This window comes from Mauremys mutica, chromosome 4, assembly GCF_020497125.1.
Source record: "Mauremys mutica isolate MM-2020 ecotype Southern chromosome 4, ASM2049712v1, whole genome shotgun sequence".
Taxonomy (NCBI): Eukaryota; Metazoa; Chordata; order Testudines; family Geoemydidae; genus Mauremys; species Mauremys mutica.
The window spans coordinates 132,716,842-132,744,623 of record NC_059075.1 but is presented as its reverse complement, the minus strand read 5'-3'; the positions used below and the strand labels follow the sequence as shown (position 1 = coordinate 132,744,623).

The 27,782-nt window shown below is 47.5% G+C and overlaps 1 protein-coding gene across 4 annotated transcripts in view; it reads left to right on the top strand.

Annotated features, from left to right (window-relative positions):
* The first annotated feature begins 2,066 nt into the window (after positions 1-2,066).
* The window catches only part of BRPF3 (bromodomain and PHD finger containing 3), a 45,863-nt gene continuing 20,147 nt past the window's right edge, over positions 2,067-27,782 (top strand). For 2 of the 4 annotated variants that reach the window (XM_045016035.1, XM_045016034.1), the window contains exons 1-8: positions 2,067-2,282; positions 13,155-14,556; positions 16,669-16,825; positions 18,491-18,622; positions 21,522-21,650; positions 22,028-22,340; positions 24,159-24,428; positions 25,948-26,448. In XM_045016035.1, the coding sequence (XP_044871970.1) occupies positions 13,172-14,556; positions 16,669-16,825; positions 18,491-18,622; positions 21,522-21,650; positions 22,028-22,340; positions 24,159-24,428; positions 25,948-26,448 (2,887 nt within the window). In that variant the 5' untranslated portion in view covers positions 2,067-2,282; positions 13,155-13,171. Of the gene's footprint in view, positions 2,283-13,154; positions 14,557-16,668; positions 16,826-18,490; positions 18,623-21,521; positions 21,651-22,027; positions 22,341-24,158; positions 24,429-25,944; positions 26,449-27,782 lie in introns of all 4 variants that reach the window. The other 2 variants (XM_045016031.1, XM_045016033.1) reach the window with 2 other exon arrangements.

The window sequence follows — 27,782 nt, the reverse complement described above, 5'->3', positions numbered from 1 at the left end:
AAAAAAACTTTGTTTGAAATGAAAACGAAGTTCTAACATATGAACAAGGGAAATGAGTTAATTATTAAAATTATTCTTTCAATAGTAAGGAGAAGAGTCTTCCCTACCCAACACTCTTGCTTCAGATATTTGGAATAACTATTTTGTAAAGAATATTATGCTTCATTAATAAGATGGGGCCACAGTAATTGTTAATTTGGGGCCAGTTACCATCCCACTAAAATTGATGAGAGTTTTGTAATAGTACCAGGTCTTGGCCCTTTGTTTCTAAAGCTCCCGTTGATGCACTCCTCAAGTGCAGCACACAACCCAGTATGTGTTACTGAAGAGTTGTGAGTTCTGGCAATTGGGCGTTACCCTTTTTAAAAAGAAAAGAATGCATTGACACATGGTTTGGAAAAGAAAGGTGGCTTAAATTTTGCAGCTGATACGGTGCTAAAACATGCATGTCCTTCTCTACAATATTCAGCACAAGTTTCCCAGTGTTATTAAGCAATTATTTTCCCCAAACTGGGATCCTTGGACCATGGGTGTGTTGCAAAGCTGACTGTCAGATGTTCTTGGCTCATATTCCACTGCTAAATTACATCAAAAGCTAAAACTCAGAATAGGTCAGTAAATGGGAGAAAAATCAGTATGATTTTAATTTCCATTTTTGGTTGAGATTTAACCAGCATTTTTCACCTAATTCTATACATTATATTCTATACAGGGATATTACACAGGATTATGACTGTGAGGTGGGGTGTCCATGAGACCTTTTTATAGGGCATACCACATGTAATAAACTGTTTGGGAACCCTTGTTCTACCTCACGGACTTCCCAGCTCAAAACCTAGTTTCTTCCATGCCCAAAGCTTAATTACTCTTGCCCTCAGTTGCTGTTCTATTGTATAGCTCCCCAATACTTTAGGTGACTGTCTGTATGAATGCTGCACTACAAAATAAACGTGGACTGTATTGTTCTGGCCATTCATTTAATCTTGGTCATTCAGGTGAACAGCAATAGAGACAAAGTTCTGGGCTGCCTTTGAGGTGGGGTTGAAAAGGGGTGCAATGGGAGGCGGAGCAGTCAGTACACAGATTGCATTCAGAGTGAGAGGTAGTACTCAAGCTGACCCTTCAGCATATTTTTTGGGGAGTGGGAAGGGAGAAAACCTCAGGTTGCTGGGTGGGTGTGTGGGAAGGATAACTCACCTGTCTTCCCAGACCACTGTAGGGGTGGGGACACCCTAAGGCTGCCCATCAGTATATTGGGGTGCAGAGTGACATCCCCAGGGTGGGCCCCCCCATGAGTACAGGGGATACTCTCAAACTACCCCCAGCAAATTAGAGTGGGGGTCACCCCCCAAGGCTGTGCCCCAATTTCAGCACACTGGAGGCAGAAGGACACCCCCTCAGCTTAATATAGAAGGGTGGAGGTCACCCACCCAGGCTGCCCTTCACTTCAGCATACTGGAAGTGGGAGGAACACACCCCAGGCTGTCCCCCCTTTAGCACAGTGGAGGCAGGGGGGACACAGCCCAGTGAGGGTACCCCCAGGCTGCCCTTCACCACTTCAGCACACTGAAAGTGGGGGGGAGGCACACCGAAGCTGCCCCTGCAGCACCCTGGAGACACGGGGACACCCCCCAGCTTAACATATGAGGTGGCGGTCAGCCCCCCAGGTTGCCCCCCCTTCAGCACATTAGCGGCAGGGGGCCACCCCCCCCAGTTCAGACCAGCGGGGGTGGGGGCATTCAAGCCGGGCAGTCTCCGCTCCCCTCCCCCCCAGAGGCCGCTGCCCCCGGGCCTCCCGCTCTGTGGTGTCCGGGGAGGGGGGAGCGAGGGGGGGCGGTCCCTGCCTGTGGGGGGGAGCGAAGCTGCTGCTGCAGCCCCCTCCCCCGCCCGCTCTCTCGCTGCCTCCTTCCCTCTCCGCTCGGCCGGGCTGCGCTGCCACCGCCGCCTCCATCTTGTCCCCCCCTCCCTGTTTCCCCCCCGCAGCAGCAGCCGCCGGAGCCGGAGCCGCGGCGGCGGAGCGAGCGGGGCCCCGGGCGCGGCGCGGGGAGCAGCGGAGCCGGGCCGGCCGGGCTCGGAGCCGCCGCGGCGGGGGCATGCGGGGGCGGCGCTGAGGCGACAGCAGCGGAGGCGGCGGAGCGGACCCGACCCAGCCGACATCTTGTCTCCCCCCCCGCGCGCCCCCCGGCCCTGTGAGCCCGTCCGCCCCGTGCGGGGAGGCGGCGCGGGAGAGCCGGAGCCGCCGCGGCTGAGGAGGGAGGAGCAGGCGGCGGCAGCGCGGCCAGGTAAAGCGGAGCCCGCGGGGCCGGCACCCCACCCCGGGGGTCGCGGGAAGGTGACCCGGGGGAGCGGGCGGGGCGGCGGCCTTCCCCGGGCCGGGCGCGTGCGGGGCTGGGGGGAGCGTGGCCGCCTCTGCGGCGCCTTATAGCGGGGGCAGCAGAAAGGGGTGGCGGCCGGGGGGGGAAGCTGGGGCAATAACCCCCCCGCCATCTTGTTCCCCCGAACGGGGTAGCCCCGCCCACCTTCTCCCACACCATTGGCCGAGGCGGGATCGAGACCCACCCCTCGTCCCCTGCCACAGTCCTTGTGCTATCATTGGTCTCAATGGTCGGATGGACAGCGACAGCAGCCAATGGCAACGGAGAGCTAGCTGCCCTTCCCCCCGCGCTCCCTCCGCCAGTGTAACCAGAGGAGGGATTTTCCTCGCTGAAGGGCTCGAGAATGCTGAAAAAGCGACAGACCACCCCACCCCTTCCGTCCCCTGCTGAGACCTGGCAGAGCTCGCTGCATGCACCATCCCCCTGCCATGGGCTGACCCACCTCAGCCTTGTGGGGAGGGCCCAGCTGAGACCTGGCACAGCTCGCTGCATGCACCATCCCCCTGCCATGGGCTGACCCACCTCAGCCTTGGGGGGAGGGCCCAGCTGAGACCTGGCACAGCTCGCTGCATGCACCATCCCCCTGCCATGGGCTGACCCACCTCAGCCTTGGGAGAGGGCCCTGCTGAGACCTGGCATAGCTCGCTGCATGCACCATCCCCCTGCCATGGGCTGACCCACCTCAGCCTTGGGGGGAGGGCCCTGCTGAGACCTGGCACAGCTCATGGCATGCATCATACCTCTGAGAGGAACTCTCTCCTAAGTCCTTACACATCTCATTGCATGCACCATCCCCTGAGAGAGGCTCCCTGCTGAGTCCTGGGAGCTCATTGCATGCATCATCTGTTGCCTGACAAAGTTCACTGCTAGCACCATCCTCCATAAGAAGATCTTCTCTGCTGAGACCTGATATGGCTCATTGGCATACTCCATCCCTGGTGAGGAGTTGCCTGCTTAGGCCTGATACAGCTTAGTGCATGTACCATTCTCCTGAGAGAGGCTCCTTGCTGAGGTCTGACAGGTCATTGTATGCACCATCCAGTGCTGAGTCTTGAGACAGCTCATTGCCTTCATCATGTGTTGCCTGATGAAGTTTACTGTTTGTATCATTCTCCCTGAGAAAGTCTTCTCTGATGACACCTGGCACAGCTCATTGCATGCAACATTCCCCCCTTAGTGGGGTCCTTACTGAGGTCTGACTCAGGTCACTGCCTACACTATCCCCACCATGGGAGCAGAGATCTTCCTGGGGAGGCCTGACATGACTCACTGCATGCACACTATCCCTGGTTTGGGAGCCTAGAGGACCCCCATAGTGGGGCCTGCCACTCTTCTCTACATGCACCAAACCCATCCTGAGACCAAGGCTTTCCTACAGAGACATGATACTACCCATGGCATGCTCCATTCTCACAATGGGCAGAGATCACCCCTGCTAACACCTGGTGCAGCTCATTGCATGTGCTTTCCAGTGGTTTGACCTAACATCCCGCTTGCACCATCTCCTGCTGAAAAGTGACAGAGATCAATGTAATCACTATCCTCACCATGATATTGTACCAACTTCACAATTACCGGCATAGATCTTAATCCCCCTGAGTGAGGCCTGACTCAACTCTCTGCATCCACTGTCACTCGCATGGTGGTTACCTATGCTGGGCATCTGATGAGACTTGATAAAACTCACTGCATGCACTGACACAAATGTAAGGCATGCAGTTGTATTGAGCCTCTGCTGAGCCCAAACACAATTCCTTCAGTACAGGCATGAAGGCAGAAGAGTCCAAGTCATCTGCAAATATGATGTGTGTTTTGTCCCTGGGAAAGAGTGGGGCTTGCTAGACATGGGTCTGGTAGGCATGTAAAAAGCCTGGGCACTGTGGAAGGAGTGTGAGTAGGTGGGCAGGGGCATGGCTGGTGTTAAGTCTGGTTGGCATGAGAAAAAAATGCAGTATGGTGGCAAGATGAAGCGTAAGTGAAGTGTGACTTGAAGACACTGAGGATTATTTCTTTGTGGAATTTATTGATTTATTGATAGGTGCCTGTCAAGTGCTCTGGAAAATTAAATTAAAAATCACAACATAGACAAACATAAACAAGGTGCTTCCCATAACTATCTATGTTGGCCCATGTTTTTCTAAACTGCGTTAGAGAAGAGTGAAAAAAGATTGGCTTTTCAGTGTGCCCAGAAGGTTAACAAATCTGCGCCCTCATGGACCAAGGTTGGGACTGAATTCTAAAACGGAGGTCCTTTCACAGAGAATGCCCTGCCAACTGCTTCTTTTTCTTTATATTAAAGGAACAGCAGTTTGAGCGTCTCTGCTGATCTCAGTTGCAACAGCATGTCATGGAGGGAGAGGCAGTCCCTCAAGTTACCAGGTCCCAAACCATTTAGGGGGTTGTAGGCAAAACCAACCCCTTGAATTCCACCTGGAAGCTTATTGGAAGTCAGTTCAGATCCTGGGGCACTGATCGGATGTGTTCCCATCATGTAACTCCATTTAATAAATGGGCTGCAGGATTCTGTACCAGCCTCAGCTTCTGAATGGTCCTAGCACTCAGCCCCATGAAGAGCATATTACAGCAATTTTATCTTCATGGCATGGAAAACTGTGGCAAACTCCATTTTGGAGAGAAAAAGTCGCACTTGTCTTGCCAGGTGTAGATGGCCACCTCTGCTACCTGGGCAATCCAGAGTAGCCCAGGATATAACAACAGCTTCAAGTGGTTCACCTGTTTTACAAATGGCAATTGCACTCTGTGAATGAGAGGTGCTAAAATAAGATCCCCAAACAATTCCAGCTGCTTTCTTCAGCCCACCTACATTATCTCAGCCCTGGTCTACACTGGGTGGGGGGATTGATCTAAGTTACGCAACTTCAGCTAAGTGAATGACGTACTTAGATCGACTTACCATGGTGTCTTCACCACGGTGAGTCTACTGCTGCTGCTCCCCCGTCTTCTCTGCCTGAGCCTCTTGTGGCGCTGGAGTACAGGAGTCAACAGGAGAGGGCTCGGGGGTCGATTTATCGCATCTAGACTAGACACGATAAATCGATCTCTGCTGGATCAATCGCTGCCCACCATGGGTAGTGTAGACATACCCTCAGTCTTGTCTGGATTGAGTTGTATCCAGCCAGCTCTCATTCAAGTCTCAAGTTCATCTAGGCACTCAATAATTTGTTTTGCTGCTCTCTTTGGGTCATACATGATGAAGATGTAGGGCTGGATGTCATCTGTGTACTGAATACAGTGCAGCCCATGTCACCCCCCTTACCATTTTTGAGGAGTGACTTACACACATTGAACAAAAGAGTTGACTCTGTTGACCCACGTGGCACCCTGCAAATGAGATCCATTGTAACATGGGACAGTTGCCCACTGCAGGCTTGTGGGTTCTCTCAGAAAGATGGGAATGGAGCTGCCCAGGAGTAGCTACATCCATCCCTGCTAATGTCTGCAAAAGAAACCAAAAAATTGTATGGTCAGCTGTATCAAAGGGTTCTGGTAGATCTAAAAGAATCAGCATGGACACTTTGTCCACTACTAGCAGGAGATCAGCGGCTAACATAATCAATGGAGTTTCTACCCCATATCCAGGCCTATATAGCAAGACTGGGTAGAATCTAAGGAATGAGACTGCTAGAGTTGCCTTGTCACTACCCTCCTAATTAACCTTCCCTGAAAATGGGATTTGGGACAGCAGTGGATAGATAGCCAGATTGTTGACATCTGGAATTGATTTCTTGAGCATGGGCCTCAACACTGGGGAAACACTGACAATCTTGATTAACAATGGACCCAGTTTTTCCACTGGTGTTCACCTGCCAGGAATGACAAGAGTCCAGATTTCAGCTTGTGACACGAAGCTGACCCAGCATCTCTATAATCTCAGCAAGCAATACTGGCCGAAACTCAGCAGAGAAGACAGTGTGTGTGTGTGTGTGTCCTCTCAAGATGTAGTATAGCCCAGTGCAGACAAAATTGCTCATGTTTGGAACGTAACATGAAAACGAGAGAAACTTGACTTGGCAACTGAGGGGAGGCAGTGAGGATTCACCACGCTGTCAGCCGTCACTTGGAACAGTTTTGCTGTGCGAGACGTTGCAGATGCTATGGTGGAAGTGAAGAAACCTTTCTTAGCACAGCCATAGCAAACGATCTTAAGAGCTGTGCGTGCCACAAGCAGTCAGGCTCTGCTTTAGACTTCTGCTTCTAATGCTTTAGCAGTCTCCCCTTTTGCTTTGTCTGTCACAGTTCACCAAGGTCATTTGTGAAGCCAAAGACAGCAGAGAGAGAGGGCCTTTAGGGGTCACTGTTTGTAGTGGAGGAAAAAAAGATTGTTATAAAGTCTTACTGAGCTATCAACAGAGTGGTCTGTTGGAAGAACAGCCTTCTCCCTCAAGACCTCCTGGAAACTTGCTGGCTCCATCAGCCTCTAGGGCATTGGTTCTCAACCTGTTTACCACTGAGGGCTGTATATGCAGTTCTCTGTGTGTTATGTGGGCCACATCCACACTATATATACTACCTGTATGGCCCTGAGGATGTCATGTGGGCCACAGCTGTGTGCTGATTGGGCCGCAGCCAGCCCACGGCTTGAGAAGTGCTCTAGGGCAAACCATTAAAACATGTTCATCACCCCCGTGCGATGGGGGCATCCTGATCTCAGATCGAAGGAGCATGCAGTTGTCCCATGACAGGAAATATCCATCATTCTAACCTCTTCCCCCTGACGCAAACATCAGATCTAGAGTATGTCCACCCTTACGAATGGAGCTTGCAATTATGTGGGGCAGTTTCGTGGTTGTCATGGCATGAAATTCTGGAATGATCCAGAAGAACCATCATCTACGGGGATATTGAAATCACAAAGCATTATCAGTGACGCTAGTGCCACTGTGATGAGGAACCTGATCTTCCCACAGTGGGCCTCCACACTCACCCGATTGGAGCCCCCTTCCAGAACTCCCACACGGTGTACACACACAGACACACACACAGACCTCGCTGTGTTAGGGGAGACAGCCTGCATTTGAGATCAGATGCAAAAAGCACAACACCGCCTCCTGGATGCCTTTTTGTTTCAGGTTGAACCAGACAACTGGAGTCAAATGTGCCAACAATGATCCTGCAGCACCATTCATATTTTGCATGCAAAGTCAGGGGCCTCATCTGTTATTAAGTCATGGGTGGTACTAACTGCTTTAGCCACCAGCCGTGTATTTGATAGCGTGGATCCTGCTTTGTTGCTTCTGTTCACTAATGCCTTGTTCTCCTGAGCATGATTATTTGGTGAAACCAAAGGAACCAGAATGTGATATCTTGGCCTTGATTTACACCTTTGCCTCAGTCAGTGCCTGGTGTTTCCCCTGCTCACCACCGCAAGAATCGAGGGGTCTAAGCTCTCGGAGTCCATGCCTGCCTGGAGTCCCCCATATCCTGAGCTGATGGCAGCATTGTTCAACCTTCCTGGCTAGCCCAAGACATTTATCAGAGGGGCCTGGTGTCCAGATTAGAACCTCTCCAAGGCAGGACTCAAATCTGTCATAAAACACAACAACTCCTGGGGCACCCTGCTGTTTTCTGTGGTGCTCTCACTCAGATGGCACCTTTACTTGCTGTGGGGAACCCTGGTACTCTCACCCCCACTCCTTGAGGGACTCTCAGGCCATGGCACCCGTTCTTAAGCCAACTTAATTCTCTCCACATCAACCAATCCAATCATACAGACAAAACACGCACAATACCATTTGATACATTTTAACCACCTCGCCCCCAACTGGCTTGTAGACTGATGGCAAGTATGTTGTGGCCTTGTTACTCTGGAAATGGAGTGGAGGAAAGGTGAGACCTGATGCCAGCTAAGCAAGGATTGAAGCTTGGTGGCACTGGAAATGGATTAGCAAAGAGATACTGATCTGCTGGTGCTGGGGAAGGAGGACTTTGTTGTCAGCACAGCAGAATGGCTCCAGAAGGACACCAGTAGAAAGTGAAGTGGTGTCACTGGGATGGGATTTAGGAATCCTTAAATTGTGTGGCATAATGGCATGGGAGGAGAAATATTTTATGGCATCAAGGAAGCAGAAGGGAAGGACAGGGCATTATAGGAATGGAGTGGAATGGAATAGAAAGAGTGTACAATGAGCATGGAGGGTTGGTGAAGTAGGGTATGTTGGCACTGGAAAATAGTGTTGAAATTCTGGAAGGGGTAAATCCAGTATTACATGGATGTAAATCAGTATAGCACTTGGCCCCTCTGTCAGAGGCTTTGTTTGTGTAATTGAATTGCTGCAGGCCACTTTTACATTTGAGAATCAGACTGCCCCTGAATGAACTGGTGGGATAGAAACAAGTTAAGCACAAATGGTTCAGTGTGTGCATAACAGCCATGCTATTTGGTTCAGGTGTAGGGCTTTCTAGGGACCTCGCCCACAGTTCCCAGAAGCAGTTCAATATGGGAGATTTTTGAAAAGCTACCTGTGTACCATGTCACAGTAAGAGGAGGACTGTTTGAACCTTTATGCTATTACCTTTATTCATATTGGGACTAAAACAGCACAGACCACTACAGTACTTAGCCCTGATGAAAGCAAGTATTTTTGCACACATGTACACCCTTTGGAGTACTTTTTTGTGATCATGAGGTGTTTTACAAAGTGCTGGGAGGACTAAAGAATTAGAATGGCAAATTTCGCTAATATAGACAAAGCTGCAGCGTTTGGCTAGCACTATTTCAGATTCTTTCCTTGTTTTGGAGTCAGGTTTCAGGGATGGTTATGCTGACAGCCTAACAACTTTTTGGGTTCAGCTGCCCTCTCTGACCCAGCCACTCAGCTCTCATTGGCAGTAGTTTAACTAACTTTTTAGATGCTTCTGCATAGTATTAAGTGATGGTATGTTTTATAACCTTGTTTTTTATGACAGCCAATTGTGATGAGAGAAACCCCACTTTTCTCAATAGGCCTAAGTAGGAGGTAAACATTGTGATTGGTTTGGGTGCATGCATGTATTTGCAACAGAGTCTTGAGGACATGGAGGCTGCATGCTCAGTTAGTGGCATGAATAGTGGAATTTAATTCTGTTTACCAAACTTGGGGCCTATTTAAATTCTTTAGGCTCCAGTTTCACTTGTGTCTCTGAAATCCTTGTTTTCCCATGTTTCAGTCCCTCCCTTGTGTGTTCTCCAGTTCACTCTTTATAAGCCTGGCTGATTTGCAGTGGGGAAGGAGGGCAGGAACAATTAAAGGAATGTGCAGTGTGGGTATTCTGTTCCCATTGGTTTACAGGTGACAAGTTGGGAAGGGAGTTGATTAAGGATAACTTGTCTCTGCTGCATGGACATCCCTTACTTTTTGTTTGAGTTCATTTCTCCCTTAGCTCCATTCCCCAAGTGGGGCTCTTTTGCATAATTTCTTTACTTCCCCATCAGAAAGTCATTTTTCTGCGGGGAAGCAAAGAAATCTGTGGGGGACATAAATTCTGCGCATGCGCAGTGGCACATAATTCCCCCTGGAGTAAAATTGAAACAACCAGAAGCTGAGTCAGGACAAATGAAATTGGATTCTTTACTACCTGCTGATCAGGTGGCTGATTAGTGCTTTAAGGTCCATGGTTACATTTTGTGATACTCTATTACAAATTTCAGGTTACTCTGAAACCTGGACTCCCCATGCTAGAGCAAATTTCAGGTTACTCTGAAACCTGGACTCCCCATGCTAGAGCATATTAATACTCTAGGGCAGGGATGGGCAAACTATGGCCCGCGGGCCGGATCCGGCCCTTCAGGGCTTTGGATCCGGCCCGCGGGGCTCCATGTGCGCACGCAGAGCCCTCTGCCCCCCCCCCCCAGGGGCCGCAGCACTTCCTGGAGTGGCGTGGGGACAGGGCAGGCATGCAGGGAGCCTGCCCTGGCCCTGGTGTGCGCCACTGCCACCCCGGAGCCACTTTAGGTAAGCGGCACCGGGCTGGAGCTCAAACCCCTCCTGCTCTAGGGCTAGAAGCATCATTTCTAGAACTTGTTTACCCCTCACCAATAGAACTGATTACGGTTGTAGGGCCTGATCCCTGCAAGCCTTTACTCATTCTTGCCTCTTGTGAATATGCGTTTGCAGGGTCAGGCCCTTTAGAGACCAAAAATCATGCAATGGGCTAAACACAAATTACGTGTTATAATGTTTTTTCATGGCTGCAAATTCTGTAAGCAGGGCTGAATTTATATATTTAAATAAAATATGGGTGAGGCAGCAGTTCAGACCCTTCGTGTACCCTCACTGCAGCAAGAGATAAGCAGGAGCCCACTTATCTTTTCAGGAGGCTTTCACGTTCTGTTTTTCTTTCTCTCCTCTCCCTTTCTTTCTGGGTTTCTTCCTGTGATTTGGTCGCTTTCTTCCTACAGCTCATTTTCATGTTGCTGGCGTGGTTGCTGTTCTCAAGTGATTTATCTGGCTCCCTATTAACGTTCCCATCTTGCCTCTTTCCCACCTCTCTCCTCCATAGCATTTCTGTTACTGCATTTTCTTTCCTCTCTCCAGCTGCCTCAATTCCCACTGAATCTTCTGGCACCAGCATATGGTCCTGTCTCCCTGTTAAAAAATCATTGCCCTAAATGTGTTGAGCTTGCTGTTTGAAAAGTATTTGAGAGGGAAAAAAAAATCTCCTTTCCCGTGTTGCTCCCTCATCCCCTGTTCCATGTTGACTAGTCAGCGCTTGAGCCTGGGAATGAAACCTAGTCTCTGTCACCCACTGTGTTTCCTTCAGAACCCCACCAAATCGCAGAAGGAACGGATGCTTCATCCTTACATCTGGTCTGCTACATTGCTAAATTCTTCCTCTGGCTTTGCTCGGCCAGTTGTGCCCCGTTCTGCATGTTCCTGTTGGGTTCTGGCCCGTTCTGCATGTTGGGAGGCAGACACAGGGCTAGTTACATACACGCTCTCGGGAGTGCTCCAGAGGGAACAGCTGCCATTGTGGAGAGAGAGGCTGGAGACCAGTTTTCATTGCAGGCTCAGCTCAGTTGTGTTGGTCAGTCAGTGCACCTAGGTATTTTTAAGTTAAAGACAATCTATATCTCTAACCAACCATGATGGTATGTAAGTGCTGGAATAGCAGCTTGTCCTTGACAACTGCCTATGCAGCGTACGTACACAAAACTTAAAAAGTACCTACTAAAAATTAAGTCTTTTCCTGGCTGTAGTGAATAAGTGGCCTCCATGTTGCGCGCTCTCTCTCTCTTTCCCCAGCACATGCATTGAACTCCACTGTCTGTCCACTTTCCCCGCACCCTTTTCCCCATTTGGGCTAATGTTTCCACCAGGTCCAGGAAGTCTGTTTATTACAGATCCAGATTGATTTCCAAATTGTGAGCTGCATTTACCATTAAAAACTAGTGATATTCAGTATAAAGGGATCACTGAAGTAGTGATTATGCACATGGGTGGAGGATTGAGGTCCCTGGTTCTTGGTAATTCCTTTAATTGTTTTCAAGACACAAGACTAGTGCAATAATGAATGAACAGGCAACAGTCATCAGCTTCTGTATTGTATTTTAGCAGTAGATGTTACGCTCTTTGGCTGAGAGCTGTTTCTGGGATTATATACCCATTATTTATTAATTTATTTTATTTCTTTGACTGTTTAAAAGAAGCACCTGTCCTGACACACTGCATCCGTGTATGCTTATTTGCAATATAAAAAAGCGAGGATAAATTGGATTCCCAGACTGCAGCAAGAATTGTGTTTACTGAAGGCCAGGTTACCAATCTATTTCAGTGCCAGTCCCTTTCGGTAGATACCCTGGAAGTGCTCCAGAGCCATGAGACAATTTCAAACAGCACTTGGCCAGATTAATCTCTTCCAAACCTTTCAATATCCCATTGCACAACCATTGTCTTGTAGCACTGCCTAATGCAGCCCTCTGAGCCTGAGTGAGACTTTGCAAAATGAATATTTTTGTGGACTACTTTACAGAAGGGTTGAAAATAGGACCCAGATTCAAATGCTGGTTGCAACCTTAACCAAAAGAACTATGACTGGCTCCACTTAAAAAAGACTGGTTCCTGAATGTAGCCTTATAGCTGGAACTCACATAATGTATTCTGGGATATTACTTGCAAATATAGGCATATAACCCTCTTCTGTAGAATTCTCAACTGTTTTTTCACCAGACTTTGGAAGTATTGCTGCAGCTGTTGAGTAAAAACAGTATCATGGTCTACAGGGCAGGAACAGTGCCTGCTTTTAAGTTTGGAAAATATCTAGCACATTGTGTGTGCTACGGGAAATAAATAATAATAACAACAGGCACAAGAACATAGAGAAAAATTCCATGTAGAGCATGAACTTATTAATATATGGACAATGCCATCAGATATAAAAAGTGTTATTGGATTTGGTGGGAGTTCCAACTGTGAGCTGAGCAAAGCACAACATTTAGCTCAATACAAAATACCATCAAACTCATTCCAGCCTTTCTCAGCTGGTTGTACAGTGGTATGCCAATCCTCTGAAAAGATAACAGAGCAGGGACCTGGAGGGGATTTGCAATGCAGTGCTACAACATAATGGGAGAGATAGTAGACCCTATCCACTGGTGGATGTGTGCCCCTTTGGATCTAAAGAAGGAGGAAATGCTTTCGGTGCTTTACTGAATCTGAAATTAGTTGAACCTCTAGTGGACATGTTTCACTCCTATCACGCTGAGTAAGTTTTTGAATCTGTGCTGCTCAAGTTTTCCTTTGCTGCTGGCTTAAATTGTACTCTGTCTGGGTTGTGTTACAGGGTTTCCAAGTGCAGCTATGAGGAAGCCTCGGAGAAGGTCCCGGCAGAACCCCGAGGGGAGACGTTCTCCCTCGCCTTACAGCCTGAAATGCTCACCCACCCGGGAGACTCTGACATATGCCCAGGCCCAGCGGATAGTGGAGGTTGATATTGATGGACGGCTCCATCGCATCAGCATCTACGACCCCCTAAAGATCATCACGGAGGATGAGCTGACTGCCCAGGATATCACAGAGTGCAACAGCAACAAGGAAAACAGTGAACAGCCCCTGTTCCCTTCCAAGTCCAAGAAAACTCCCTCCAAAGGCAAAAAGAAAGAGTCATGCTCCAAACATGCACCAGGGACATCTTTCCATTTACCCCAGCCCAGCTTCCGGGTGATGGACTCCTTCAGCCAGCCAGATGCCCCTCCTCTGCCTGCAGCATACTACCGGTACATTGAGAAGCCTCCCGAGGACCTCGATGCAGAGGTGGAGTATGACATGGATGAGGAGGATTTGGCTTGGCTGGACATGGTTAATGAGAAGCGGAAGGACGATGGCTATGGGACAGTTTCTGCTGATGCTTTTGAGCTGCTCGTGGATCGGTTGGAGAAGGAGTCGTACTTGGAGAGCCGCAGCAACGGGGCCCAGCAGTCCCTGATTGATGAGGACGCTGTCTGCTGTGTCTGCATGGATGATGAGTGTCACAACAGCAACGTCATCCTGTTCTGTGACATCTGTAACTTGGCCGTGCACCAGGAGTGCTACGGTGTACCCTATATCCCTGAGGGCCAGTGGCTTTGCCGCTGCTGCCTGCAGTCCCCTTCTCGCCCGGTTGATTGTGTTCTGTGCCCAAACAAAGGTGGAGCCTTCAAGCAGACCAGTGATGGCCGCTGGGCCCATGTTGTTTGTGCCATCTGGATCCCCGAGGTCTGCTTTGCAAACACTGTGTTCCTGGAGCCCATCGAAGGGATAAACAATATCCCGCCCGCTCGCTGGAAGCTGACTTGCTACATCTGCAAGCAGAAGGGCATGGGAGCTGCTATCCAGTGCCATAAGGTGAACTGCTACACTGCCTTCCACGTCACCTGTGCCCAACGGGCTGGTCTCTTCATGAAGATAGAACCTATGAGGGAGACCAGCATTAATGGCACAACTTTCACGGTGCGCAAGACGGCTTACTGTGGGGCACATTCCCCACCTGGTACAACAAAAAAAGGATCTACGACTGCTACCAGTGAAGGGGAGGAGGACGTCGCAAAGGAGGAAGGAGAGGAGGAAGACAGCACTGACATCCCCAAGGGATCCCTGAAGAAGAGCAAAGTGAAGTTGAAGCAGAAGATCAAAAAGGAAGCCTGTGACCTGTCAGATGGGCGTTCATCTATGCCACTGGTGACAGTCACACAGATCCCCTCTTACAGGTGAGTGTTGGCAACGATGCTCTCTGGTGGGACTGGCCAGGTCTTTTGTATTAAGGACTGGGTTAGTCCAGCATCTGTCTTCTCTTTAATCTTTAAACTGCACCCCCTGAGACACTTGTCCACACTTCAGCTAACAAGAACCTTGTTAAAAAACCTTCTGCAGCAGCAGGCTCAAGCACCATTTTTGCACATGGTAGTTGTCGGCACAGTTGTAGCGTCACAGAGAGAGACAAGGTGAGTGAGGTAAGATCTTTCATTGGACGAGCTTTTGTTGTTATTTTTTCAGCAGTTATGCCCAAACTGTGCTAATAACTGTAGCTCATTCCCAGGGGATCTTTAACAAACACCAGACCTGGCAATTCAAAGAAAAAAAAATCATTATGAGTTGAACAAAATGTTTTATTTTGATCTTTGGGCCTTTTTAGCCATTTAAAAAAATATAAAAGCAAAGGGGGCTGGATTCCCAAGGGTACTCTGGGGCTCCTGGCATTCAAACAACTGAGGAGAAGGTGCTGCCGCTTCCTCCTATATCCTACAGGTTAGAGGTTCAAATCCTTCTTCCTGATGTGGAGGATGGACTTGAACCCAGGTCTTTCCCTCCCAGTTTTGCACCCTGACCACTGGGCTATTGGCTATTCTAGGGTGGGTCTCTCTCAAGCTCTGCTGTTAATATTCATTGGGCCAGAGAGTGAAAGAGTGACTTGATAGCTACATGGTTAGGGCTCCCTCCTGGTGGTGGGGAGGGAGATACCTGAATTTCAGTCCCTTTGAATTGAATATTTAATTATTTGTACAAAGTAGAACAGTTTCAACAGGAGAGACTGAGAGAGACCTACTCTCAAATGCCCCAGAGTCCAGTGCTGAGGGCACTCACCTGAGAGGGGGGACATCCAGGTTCCAGTCCCTGCACCACATCAGGCAGAGGAGGGATTTGAACCAGGATCATCCTGGGTGAGTGCCGTAACCACTGGATTATAGGTATGAGAGGAAGCAGCTTCTCCACCTTGGGCCTTGTGAAAGCCAGTGGCGCCTCAGTCAGGAATCTAGTGCAAAACATTGAAATGGTGAGTTTCGGCAATCTCAACACCAAGCATTTTGACATTTCCAAATTATTTTTCCTTTTTTTTGTTGCCAAAACTAATTTGCCAAAACCGACACAAATTCGCGAAATATTTTGATCAACCTGAATCTGTATTTATTTGCGAAAAAAAATTTAGTTGGAAAAATGTCACCCAGCTCTAATTATAGCACACAACGTGTACACGTAAGCCATGCTGGGCTGTGACCAGGCTTTAAAATAGTTTCAGACTTGGTTGCAAGCCATTGGGTGAACAGGTCCTCAATGGAAAGCAGCTTCCTATTGATCTAAAGCCACTGTATTTTGACTTCTCACTTCATGGCTCCTAAGCATCCTGCTTAGTGAGCCGAATGCATCATTGTCATAGCAGCTGTGTATTTGGCCTAGTGTATTTCAGCCAGGACACCATCACGGAGCTGGGGATGGCGCTCTATTTTCTTTTAGCATCTTGGGAAGTGCAGCCAGATGCCCCATATATTTTAATAGATGTTCTGTTGGAAATGGCTCAGATACCATGTATTGTTTATTATTTGTATTATCATAGCACCTCGGAGCCCTAGTCGTGGGCCAGGACCCCAAAGTGCACACAGGCATGGTCTAATCATTATTAAATGGTTAAAAATATTGTCCAGGGACTCCATTTGAGTTTGTTCCCTAGTGTGCCTCCCTTAATAATGTGAAACTTAAATGACTCTAGTAAAGTTAACTGCTCCCTTGGAGCTGAATTGGTGATTGGATACTTCTCACCCTGCTATGACTATTGTTTGGTAAGAGCCTCCAGCCGAGCTGCTGTTAAAATAACAATACATTCCTGAAGGCAGAGATGGCTATCTTCACAGCTGAAAGACCCCAGATTGGCACAGACTGGCGTGGATTAGGTGTACGGTTCTTTTGCATATTGACACAACATTGCAAAATTGTGCACCACTGTTACTGCAGCAGGAGATCTTAACGTGCCATCATGGTCCATAGAAATTGATGATTGCTTTGATGTGCGGGGTAGCCTGCTTGCTGATCTGGTTTGTTTCCTATAGGTTGAATAAAATCTGCAGTGGACTCTCTCTCCAGAGGAAGAACCAGTTTATGCAACGGCTACACAACTACTGGCTCCTGAAGCGCCAGGCAAGGAATGGTGTCCCTCTGATCCGGCGCCTCCACTCTCACTTGCAGTCTCAAAGAAATGCAGAGCAGGTACCACTCCTCATTCCATACCACATGCTGTAGCAGCTGGGCAGAGAAGAGGAATGTGGGTGAGGGAACAAGTTTGGGGTAAACTGGAAAGGGGAGAGCAGGGTGGAAAAACTGGAAAAATGTAATTCAGCTTTGAGCAGTGGCAGAGGTGCAGTCAGGTGATGAGTTCTGGGTATTGAATTGGGGATTTGGGATGGGTAATAGCAGTAGAACTAGAGAAACACCCTGTTCTTTAAGGTAATTACAATGGAGGAGTGCTCTTAATCTATGCTGCCTTCTGTTGGTACACTCAAGGAGTCAGTCCAGGTCAGTCCTGAATGGGAGATCCCTTGTGCTGCAACAAATGGTGCTGGTGATTCAGGTGGCACTCTTCCTCGTGAGTCAGAATGGAATCAGTGCCCTGGGATTGTGCTAGTGTGTGATGTGCTGCTGGTGGGACCATCTTTCAGATGAATCATAAAACCAAGCACTGTCTATTAATGGCTGTTAAAGATCCCATTCACTAGACAAGAGGTGTTAGCTCCAGAATCCTGGCCGAATCCCAATTTGGGTAATTCCTCCTGCGGCTTCAATTTCAAATCCTCCAATGCACATTTATGGCCCCATTTAAATAATAATCAGATAAATAGCCTTTTTCGTTTCCTCTTCTGAACTGATGTGCAGTGTTAAACAGTGGCTGCGTTCCAGACCAGCGGTTTCTGGTGAGATAGTGAAGTCAAGTGATTCCTGTATGCTGTAAAACTTCTTTGTGGAGCATTGTGTATATTGTGCACATATATTTTTACCATATTTAGTGGAAATCACAGATTTGATTTGTGTGGTGACTTCTGACTGACTAGTGCAAAATTTAATTTACACTAATGAATCTAGGGTAGGGGAGTGCAAAATTTCCTTAATATGTTGATTTAGCAGTTTTCAGTAAGCAGTCATTGTAAATGAATGCTTCTGGGTGAAAGGCACTATACAAATGTAAATCATCAGTACTTCCTTTGTGTTTGTCTTTTATTGGTTGTCTCAGGTGAGCATTTATACATCAGTATATCCTTGTCATTACTTGAAAAGCAAAGAAAAGGACCTTAAGAGAGGAAGGCTGGCTGTGTAATTAAGGAACTGGGTTGGAACTTGGGAGGTCTGAGTTCAGCTCCCAGTTCTGGCTCTTCCTGTGTGACTTTGGGCAACTTGTTTATTCTCTCTGTGCCTCAGTTCCCCATCTGTAAAAAAGGAGATAATACTTCCTTTCTCCCATACACACAGACTAAACCCTGTCTGTTGAGGTCGTAAACTCTTTGGGGTAGAGACCATTCCTATTATGTACCGCACCTAACACGATGGGTCACCAAGCTCAGTGGTAGTGTAAATAATAATGACTTTTATATAAACGGAGTGAGAGTACGAGTGAACATGGACTAGATCTTATTTCTGGAATGTGGTTATAACCTGGTTTAGACCTGTCCACACAGACAAGACCAAATGCCTGTTTTACCATGATCAGGCTGCTATTTAAGTATAGTGCTTAAACACAGTTGATTTTGTAATGTGGATGGGGTCTAGTAGAAATGGAAGTAGACAGGAGGAAGAGTATGAGAGCGGAGACACTTGGAAAAAGTAGACAACACAAGAAATCTGTACATGCATTTCATCTCATCCCACTGTTACCCCTTACAGAAGGAGCAGGATGAGAAGACCAGTGCAGTGAAGGAGGAACTGAAGTACTGGCAGAAACTGCGGCATGATTTGGAGAGAGCACGGTTGCTCATTGAGCTGATCCGTAAGAGGGAGAAACTCAAACGGGAACAGGTAGGTAGATCCTGGGCCTTTCCTGCAGCCTCCTGCGCCTCTCCACTTGCAGCTGGAGGAGGAATTGAAACACAGCAGCTTTTCTTAAATCTTTTTTTCTTTGCACAAGGTCTGATCTTCAGAGGTACTGAGCACCCACAACTCCCATTGAGGTCTGAGGGAGATACAGGTGCTCAATACCTCTGCAAATCAGACCCTTGCTGACTTGCAGTGCTAGGGAGAGGCTGACTGATGGCACTGTGCTGTTAAGTGCTGTGCAAGCTTCTTTATATAACTACCTGTGCATTTGAATCATGACCTGCAGCACCCCTGCTATTTCTGTCCTGAGCATGGACCAGATGCTTGTGCAACAGAAACTAGATCTTCTTTAATATTTATTCCAGTATTTTGGTAACTGTCACACCAAGAATGATCCTAAACCCTCCTCCTCTCCATTTGGTAAGGCAGAGATTCCTATGTCTTACCTTCAGGTGGGTTTTTTTTTTGTGAGAGTGGCAATTTTAAATTTAGACCACTTAACTAACCTGGAAAGTTTTCTCTTTTATCCTTGCAGTTTTTCAAGCTTATACCAGCTTGCATGGTCAGATTTCTTTCACATTCTCCATCCTGGTCTCAATATTATTTACTTTGCTTACGAGCTTGTCCAGTTGGGAATCTTTTCTAGTGACAGCTGACTGGACTCCATCCATTTTTTGACGAGATCTTCTGATGGTGCCAGCACTGGTTCATCCTGTTTATGTTGTTCTTACAGGATTGGGGTTATCCTGCTGTGAATGCTGACATCCTTTGGGTGGGAGGGTAAAAAATCATTCCTTTGTTTGTTTCCTTTTGCTTTTGATATCTTGATGTGTCTGTATCACAGGTAACTACATCCTCAACAGTTTAGTGAAATTCCAGTATAGTTTGGAAAGGAAAAGTTACCATGGAATCATAGAATCATAGAGTATCAGGGTTGGAAGGGACTTCAGGTCATTTAGTCCAATCCCCTGCTCAAAGCAGGACCAGTCCCCAACTAAATCATCCCAGCCAGGGCTTTGTCAAGCCTGACCTTAAAAACCTCTAAGGATGGAGATTCCACCACCTTCCTAGGTAACCCATTCCAGTGCTTCACCATCCTCCTAGTGAAATAGCGTTTCCGAATATCCAACCTAGACCTCCCCCACTGCTACTTTAGACCATTACTCCTTGTTCTGTCATCTGGTACCACTGAGAACAGTCTAGATCAGGAGTAGGTAACCTATGGCACGGGTGCTGAAGACTGCACACGAGCTGATTTTCAGTGGCACTCACACTGCCCGGGTCCTGGCCACCAGTCCAGGGGGCTCTGCATTTTAATTTAATTTTAAATGAAGCTTCTTAAACATTCCGAAACCTTATTTACTTCACATACAACAATAGTTTAGTTATATACACCTCTACCTCAATATAACACAACCCGATATAACACAAATTCGGATATAACGCGGTAAAGCAGTGCTCCGGGGGAGGGGGGCAGGGCTGCACACTCTAGTGGATCAAAGCAAGTTCGATATAATGCGGTTTCACCTATAACGCGATAAGATTTTTTGGCTCCCGAGGACAGCGTTATATCAAGGTAGAGGTGTATTATAGACTTATAGAAAGAGACCTTCTAAAAAGGTTAAAATGTATTACCGGCACGTGATACCTTAAATTAGAGTGAATAAATGAAGACTCGGCACACCACTTCTGAAAGGTTGACGACCCCTGGTCTAGATCGATCTTCTTTGGAACCCCCTTTCAGGTAGTTGAAAGCAGCTATGGAGAAACGTATGTAGCTGGAACTGCTTCTCGGCACAGATTTAGATGTATATAATATACATTCTTGGCAGTCCTAGTTTTTGGTCTTCATACAGATCCATCTTTGATGTTGTGGGAAATACAGTATAATCATGCTGTCACGTAAAGCTCTTCCTGTGTTGTTGCCCAGGCTCTTACTGTTGCTGTCTTGTCATTTAACACACTAAATAAAGTTTGGCTCACATAAGTAGAAGTCCTTTCCCTAGATATTGGGTTGGTGATTTTAATGCCATACAGAAGGACTGTCATATCAGAGACCTTAAGAAATTAAAGGAGGAATACATTTTTTCATTCAGTTCCATTGTCCTTGAAGTAGAAATACAGCCAGATCAGATCAGATCAATGGTTCAGCTAGTCCATTATCCTGTCTCTGAAATCAACCAGTAGTAGATGCTTCAGAGGGAGGAGCAGGAAACCTTCTGATGGACAACTATTGAATAGCCTACCTCTAGAATCTTTCTAGTTAGTGATTGGCTTATGCCCGGAAACATGAAAGTTTATATCCCTTATAATCTATTTATTTTGTCTAATGTAACCCTGGATGTTGCTATTCATAAAAAAAAGCCTAAATCTTTTATCCTTTCAAAAAACACCACCACCACAATCCTGCTAATTGGTCTTATATTTTGAGGCTGGAAATTCCATGGGTTACTTTGTGGGGCGTTAAAAGGTGTTCCCTGTTATCAATTTTACACATGTTGCCTTTTAATTTCATTGGGTTTCCCCTTGTTCTAGTGTAATGAGATAGACTAACTAGCGCCCCAGTTTACAAGGTTTAGTTCCCTGATAGAGGGTGTATCAGATATCAAACCTGGACTGTAATATTTTTGTTAAGACAGTAAGAAGGCAACTTCTTTAACTATATAATTCAGTATACTGCACAGTATTTTTGTTAATTTCTACATTACAAACAGAAGAAACAAGCACTTGATCAAACGTCCTTCAGAAATGAGTTTTAAAAGGTCTGAGGTTGCCGTCAGTGAATGGAACTGATTTAATTTAATTTAACGGAAGTAAGGGAAATGCCACTTGCATTTTCCATTTTTGATAACAGCATGTGGTTCCTTTCCGCCATTCCCAGGTCAAAGTTCAACAGGCTGCTATGGAGTTACAGCTGACTCCTTTCAATGTGCTGCTGCGCACAACTTTGGACCTGCTGCAGGAGAAGGATCCGGCTCAGATTTTTGCAGAGCCCGTTAACCTGAATGAGGCAAGTATCTTTCCTATGAGGGCACTGCTTTGAAGATGGGAGGAAGCTCACATGGTGTCATAGTTGGCAGGGGCAGGGCATTGTTTTGAGAGAGCTCAGACCATCTTTGTCCTCCGTTAGCATGAGCTAAGGAATTTCTAAAGGAGGCTCACATGGGGTATCCTAGGCATCGTTTTCAGGAAGCTTACTACAGCATCTCAGTCAAGTAATCTCATTCTGCAGAGCCGGGGCACGTCTGGCTCAGTTGGGTGGAGTATATGTGTATTGGTGACACTACCCCTTCTGCAGGTGGAAAGGACATTAAGAGTGCTTATGATGGATGCGCTCTGGTTGGCTAGTAAATGGTTTTTGTAATTGTACAGGTTTTATATGTTTAGGTTCCAGATTACCTGGAATTCATTTCCAATCCAATGGATTTTTCCACCATGAGGCGGAAGCTGGAGTCCCACCTGTACCGAACCTTGGATGAGTTTGAGGAAGACTTTAACCTTATAGTTACCAACTGCATGAGGTATAATGCTAAAGACACGATTTTCCACCGAGCAGCTGTCCGTCTGAGAGACCTCGGAGGAGCGATATTACGCCATGCGCGACGGCAGGCTGAAAACATCGGCTTTGACACTGATGTGGGGATTCACCTGCCCGAGTCACCCAAAACGGAAGACTTTTATCGCTTTTCTTGGGAGGATGGTGAGTTCCCCCGGGCTGTTTATTTTTAGGATTGGCAAACAGTCCAGTAAAAGCCAGATTCCTAGACTCTGTGTGTAGGACCAGCCATCATTCTGACCATGTTACTTTGGCTGGGCTATAACTGTACCCACCATTTGAGGTGCAAGATTTGGGCACATCCATTTACCTATATAGGCACTAATATGGCTCCCATTATTGTAGCGTCTAAGGGCCAGATTTCAGATGAGCTTAACACCCACTTCCAGGGACAGGTTTTCAAACAATCTTAGCTCCTCTTTAGGGACTTAAATAAGTGGGCAGCTTCTCAAAAGAGCCCCGTAGTGTGCTGAGCTCTTTTGAAAGTCTGCAGTGCTGCAGTGGGAGCTGCTGGCTGTTGAGCACTTTGGAAAAGCTGGCCCTGATTGGGGATGCCGGGCATTTGGAAATGTGGCTTTGAGCTATTTTGAAAATCCGGCTGTATGCATCTAGCAATTACAAATTTATCCTCACAAAACTCCCTGAGCGTGAGTCAGGTAAATGTTTTTAATCCCCATTTTACAGATGGGAAGCTGAGGCATGGGAAGATGAAGTGATTTGCCCAAGGTCACAGGAAGTTTGTGGTAGAGCCGGGTATTGAAGCCAGCTCCCCTTAGTCCCAGACCACCAGACCACAGGTTCACTATTTGCTGTGGAATCCATGTGCCATGGCTATAGTGTAAATTGGGTATTTTTAAAGAGCCTTGAAAAGATTAATTCATGCAGGTTTAGGCTGTCTTGTACTTTATATTATTGGCCCACCATTTCCCGACCTCTGCCTAGGTTGGGAGGCTGGTTTACTGGAATTTAAAATGTATTGGAAAGGTATTCCAGTGCATCTCACGGAGAGATCAGTTACATGCTTGTAGGGCAGTTTATTGTAGAGACAGTCCTGCCCTGGCCAGCAGCTGGAATGGGAGGGTGTCTTCCTTTTCTAATTTCCATGATTCTTTTGAATCACAAGTGCAGATAGCCCAGTCTAATCTCATTTTACCCTTCTCCTTGCACTGGACATAATGACCACATACCCTCTCTCAACAAGGGCAATCTGGGTAGCCAAAGAAGTGGCATGTTCTGAAGGTGTTGAGGCAGGGGGATGGGAGGAATGCTTTGTGAAGGGGACAGCATAGGAATGATGGGATTGTGACCCAGAATACCGAAAACACCGTAGCAACAGCCTTGTTACGGAGACCTTTATTCCTGGCATGGCCTGAACTTATGATTGCTTCAGTTGTAGAAACCACCATGAGACAAATTGGCATCTCTGTAGCATTTGTTCCCAAACCCATGCAGTACGAAATAATTTTGCTGAACTTAGTTCAGACTACTGCTTCCCATCCCTCCCATGGAGCTTGCTCTGTGTCTGTGATCTGCTTCCTAAAGGACGCATCCCTCTTGGAATCTGACCCTGAGAATTCTTCAGTCCTCCACCAGTGGCATAGCATTCGCAAATAGCATTGATAAGAAGACTCATAGAAATGCAGGGCTGGAAGAGAACTTGAGAGGTCATCTAGTCCAGTCCCCTGCACTGATGCAGGACCAAGTAAACCTAGACCAGCCCTGATAGGTGTTTGTCTAACCGGTGCTTATAAACCTCCAATGACGGGGCTTCCACAAGCTGCCTTCGAAGCCTGTTCCAATGTTTAATTATCCTTATAGTTAGATGCATGGCTGCAACTTGGAATGGTTGGTTTGGGTATAGTGGAATTTCCTCCTCCAAGGAACAGAGCACCTTTCTTTCATTCTTTGAGTACATGAGATGTCAGCAATCACTTCTTAACATTGCTTCTCTTCTTGGTGCAGTGGACAACATTCTCCTTCCCGAGAATCGGGCTCACCTGTCCCTGGAGGCGCAATTGAAGGAGTTGCTGGAGAAGCTGGACATGGTGAGCACCATGAGGTCCAGCGGCGCCCGGACCCGACGAATCCGGCTCTTGAGACGTGAGATCAACTCCATCCGGCAAAAGCTGGCCCAGCAACAGAACAAGACCATGCCAAATGGAGAGCTTGCCTCGCGGGAGGAGGGGCTGGACAAACCGCTAAGGGGAGAGCAGGACGATGACGGGGAGAAAGGTGAGAGGTTTCAGCTGGTCTCCAAGGGAAATGGAGAGCACTGAAGCCTGGGCAGGAAGGGAAACCTGTTGGGGATTGCAGAGGACTGACTAGATGATTGTATTGTTCATCTTTGTGCTGGGAAAGTGCGTTTATTGTATCAGAAAGAGGTACAGGCCACATGTAACGAATTTTGAAAACAATCTGGAGCAGGCTGTCCAAGGGATGTAGGGCATCAGAAACCTTCCTGATACTTCTTGGCACTTTATCGATTGGTATAGGCCATAGATTTCTGCTGCCAGGATTGTATTGTTTGAGAGATTGGAATTGGGAATGGGGTTACAAGCCTTTCAGGAAAGGCTAGAAGAGTATGAGAGGAGAGGTTGGAGGAGGATGTCACAGGTTGGGTTTCGCTGCACCTCTGCCCCCTCCTGTGGTTTGCTCAAGGTCTCAGATCTCCAGCCATCATTTCTGTATAGGTGGGTACCCCCATCCCTCTCTCCGGGCTGGGGATTTAGGCTTGCAATCCCCCTGTTATTCTCTGTGGCTAGCTCAGCAGGTCTGACCGTAGTTCAGCACCTATGGTTCGTGCTCTCCCGGGGACTCTGACAGCATTACCATTGACTAGCTCGCTTTCACAAAGTGTAGTACGTTTATTTTAAGACAAAAGCAATAGAGAGAAAACGGATCATAAAACAATACAGTCTACACTCATGCAACGCTTACCAGATGTAGCCCATCTTCCAGACAGAGCCCTGGGAGGTTCCCAAAGTCCTCCAGACCTTTCCAGCGGGGCTTTACCCTCTTGATTACAGTTTCATGTCAGTTTGAGGTTCAAAATGAGGTGCTGTGGCTCAGTTCAGGCTCCTTCTTTATACCAAAATCCCCCCCCCCCCTTTTTTTTTTGTCTACTGGCCTCTCGAACCTGGCCTGAACCAGTCTATGCAATTCCTCCCAGGGGTGGTACTTCTCTGGAGTTACTTGTCACTGATTTGCAGTAATTACCTCCCTCTGTTTGTAGTCCCTGGAGGAAGCTTGATAACCCTCCCCCCATGGAGCTTAAATACAATCCCTCGCTCACAAAAATGCGTATAACATTTATAGAGGCACAAGTTTATGAATAATCCCTGTGCCTACGGTGTCTGGCATATCTCTAAATAATAGTCTTTAGAAGTTTCTACGCTTCCAAAGTCTCACATCTGTCACTTCCCTGCTTTGCTGAGTCTTACTATCTGAGGTTGTTCTTTCATACGTTGGAAATAAAATACCCAGATAGTGGCCGTAGAGATATGAGGCATGCAACCAACGTGGCAGCTGGATCTAATGTGGAAGAAGATGGACTTGCTCTCCATCTGGGGGCACTCTAGTTCTGACCTGTATCTTTATCGGGGTGCCTTCCGTAAGGGAGAATGACAGGCGTCTGTTATCATTTGAGCCCCTGGCTTTCCTGCCGCCATAGGAAAGGGGTAGAGTTGCTATCAGTATTTTTGGGATTAACACTTCCTAAAATGTTCAAGCAGGTTCTTTCTTTCTTTAGCAGATGACACCAAGCCCCCACACCCACCCACCCTGGAGCCCACGGGACCTGCACCCTCCCTGTCTGAGCTGGACTCTCTGCAGGACCCTCCAACGCTCAAACCCATCAGTGAAAGCAAGTCCTTGAACAGATTGCAGAAGCGGCTGAAATCGGAGGGCGAGCTCTTTGATAAGAAGGCACTGCAGAGGGAGAGCCACGCTTTCCAGCGCTTGCTCAGTGACAATGGGCTGAACGGACTGGCCCTTCAGGCCATGGATGCTCCTGCCAGCCCCCCGTTCAGTGGCGTGGGCAGGCGTACGTCTGTCCTTTTTAAAAAAGCTAAGAATGGGGTGAAGCTGCAGAGGGGTCTGGACTGCCCCCTGGAGAACGGAGAGGACCACAGCCAGAGCGGACAGCTTTCCCCCTCCAGTGCGGAGGGTGAACGACAAGCCCGGAAACGGCTGCGGAGTGGGAGCTGCAGCGCGAGTGATGGCGAGAAATCCCCCAGGCAGTCAGGAGAGACAGGTGACTCCTCTGGGCTTTTCTTCCTCGGGTGTCTGGAGCTAGTCTGGGCAGGGCTGCCTGGTCACCACTCTCTTGGCCAGCTGGCACAGCTGCCTTTGTAAAGATGGTCTCCAAACTCCCATAGGGTCAGCTGCTTCCTTTAGTCATTGCAAAGGGGTTGTTGAACTGGTTGGTGATTAGTGGGCATCGTAGGACTCCGGTGCTAAATAAATAGGGGCAAACTATGGTTAGGTAGGAATCTACCCAGAGGAATTGCACTCCGGCAGCCAGCCAAGAAGTGGTGGTGGGAGAGTGGCTTGCAAACATGCGAGCTTCCCCTTTACTCAACAAAGGCTGCATCTCTTCTTCCACCTCCCAATGAGCCTGGCATTAATATCTCAGCAGGTGATTTATTTATTTTTGAATGTAGTGCTTCTTAGAAGTGTTGGGTTGAGTAAAATCCCTAGTCGTGGCTTAGAAATGCATGCTTTCCTGCACTGCCCTCTGCCTTAAAAGTTGAACATGGACGGACCCCCTCTAGGAGTGAGAGTTCCCTACCACAGTGATGACTTGTTTAGGCCCTGGCATCTCTCCAAGGCCCTGACTGGGGGAGCATGATAGACTGGGCCGCCATAGAGGTTTAGGGGCCTCAGCTCTCCGCAGCTTGGCATCTGGCATTGGATGAGACATTACTGTATTAAACTTCATTTTAATTAAATTTACAGATGGTCCAAACTCACAAAAACTGGCGAGAAGAGAAAAATACAAAGATCCCTTTTAGAGGTTCAAAATGTGGGTAGGAAATGCTAAACGAGATCAAATTTAAGACCCTGCCAAGTGTGGGGGAGCGCCTGAGTGAAAACAATTCAAGGCAAAAATAATGACTGACAGGGGAAACCTGGAAAGAAATCAGATAGCAAATAAAGTCAATGTGATTTTGGGCTGCATATTCAGAAGCATCACAGGGCTGGGAGATAAGAGTAACCTCTGTTTGTAAGACTTTAGTGAGCTCGCACCTGGACTATTGCAATCATTCAAGGACATCTCACAGCCAGAAAGATGTTAACAAATTGGAGAGAGTTTAGAGAAAAGTCATCAGAATGGTGGAATCGACTTATCAGGAAAGATTAAAAGAAATGAGTTAAGTACAGTTTGTCTAAGCAGTGACTCCTAGTTGGGGGACACACAAGAATCATCTACAGATACTTGAAGGACAGAGAAGAATGATTTAAAGCTGTCCAAGATGGGCTTAGGTTTAGCTAAGAGTAAGAGGATGAAATTAAGAAAGAAGAAAAAGTTAGGTAGGATATCAGGAAGTTCACTGCTGAACCGGTGTTTACTTCTTTTTCCTATGA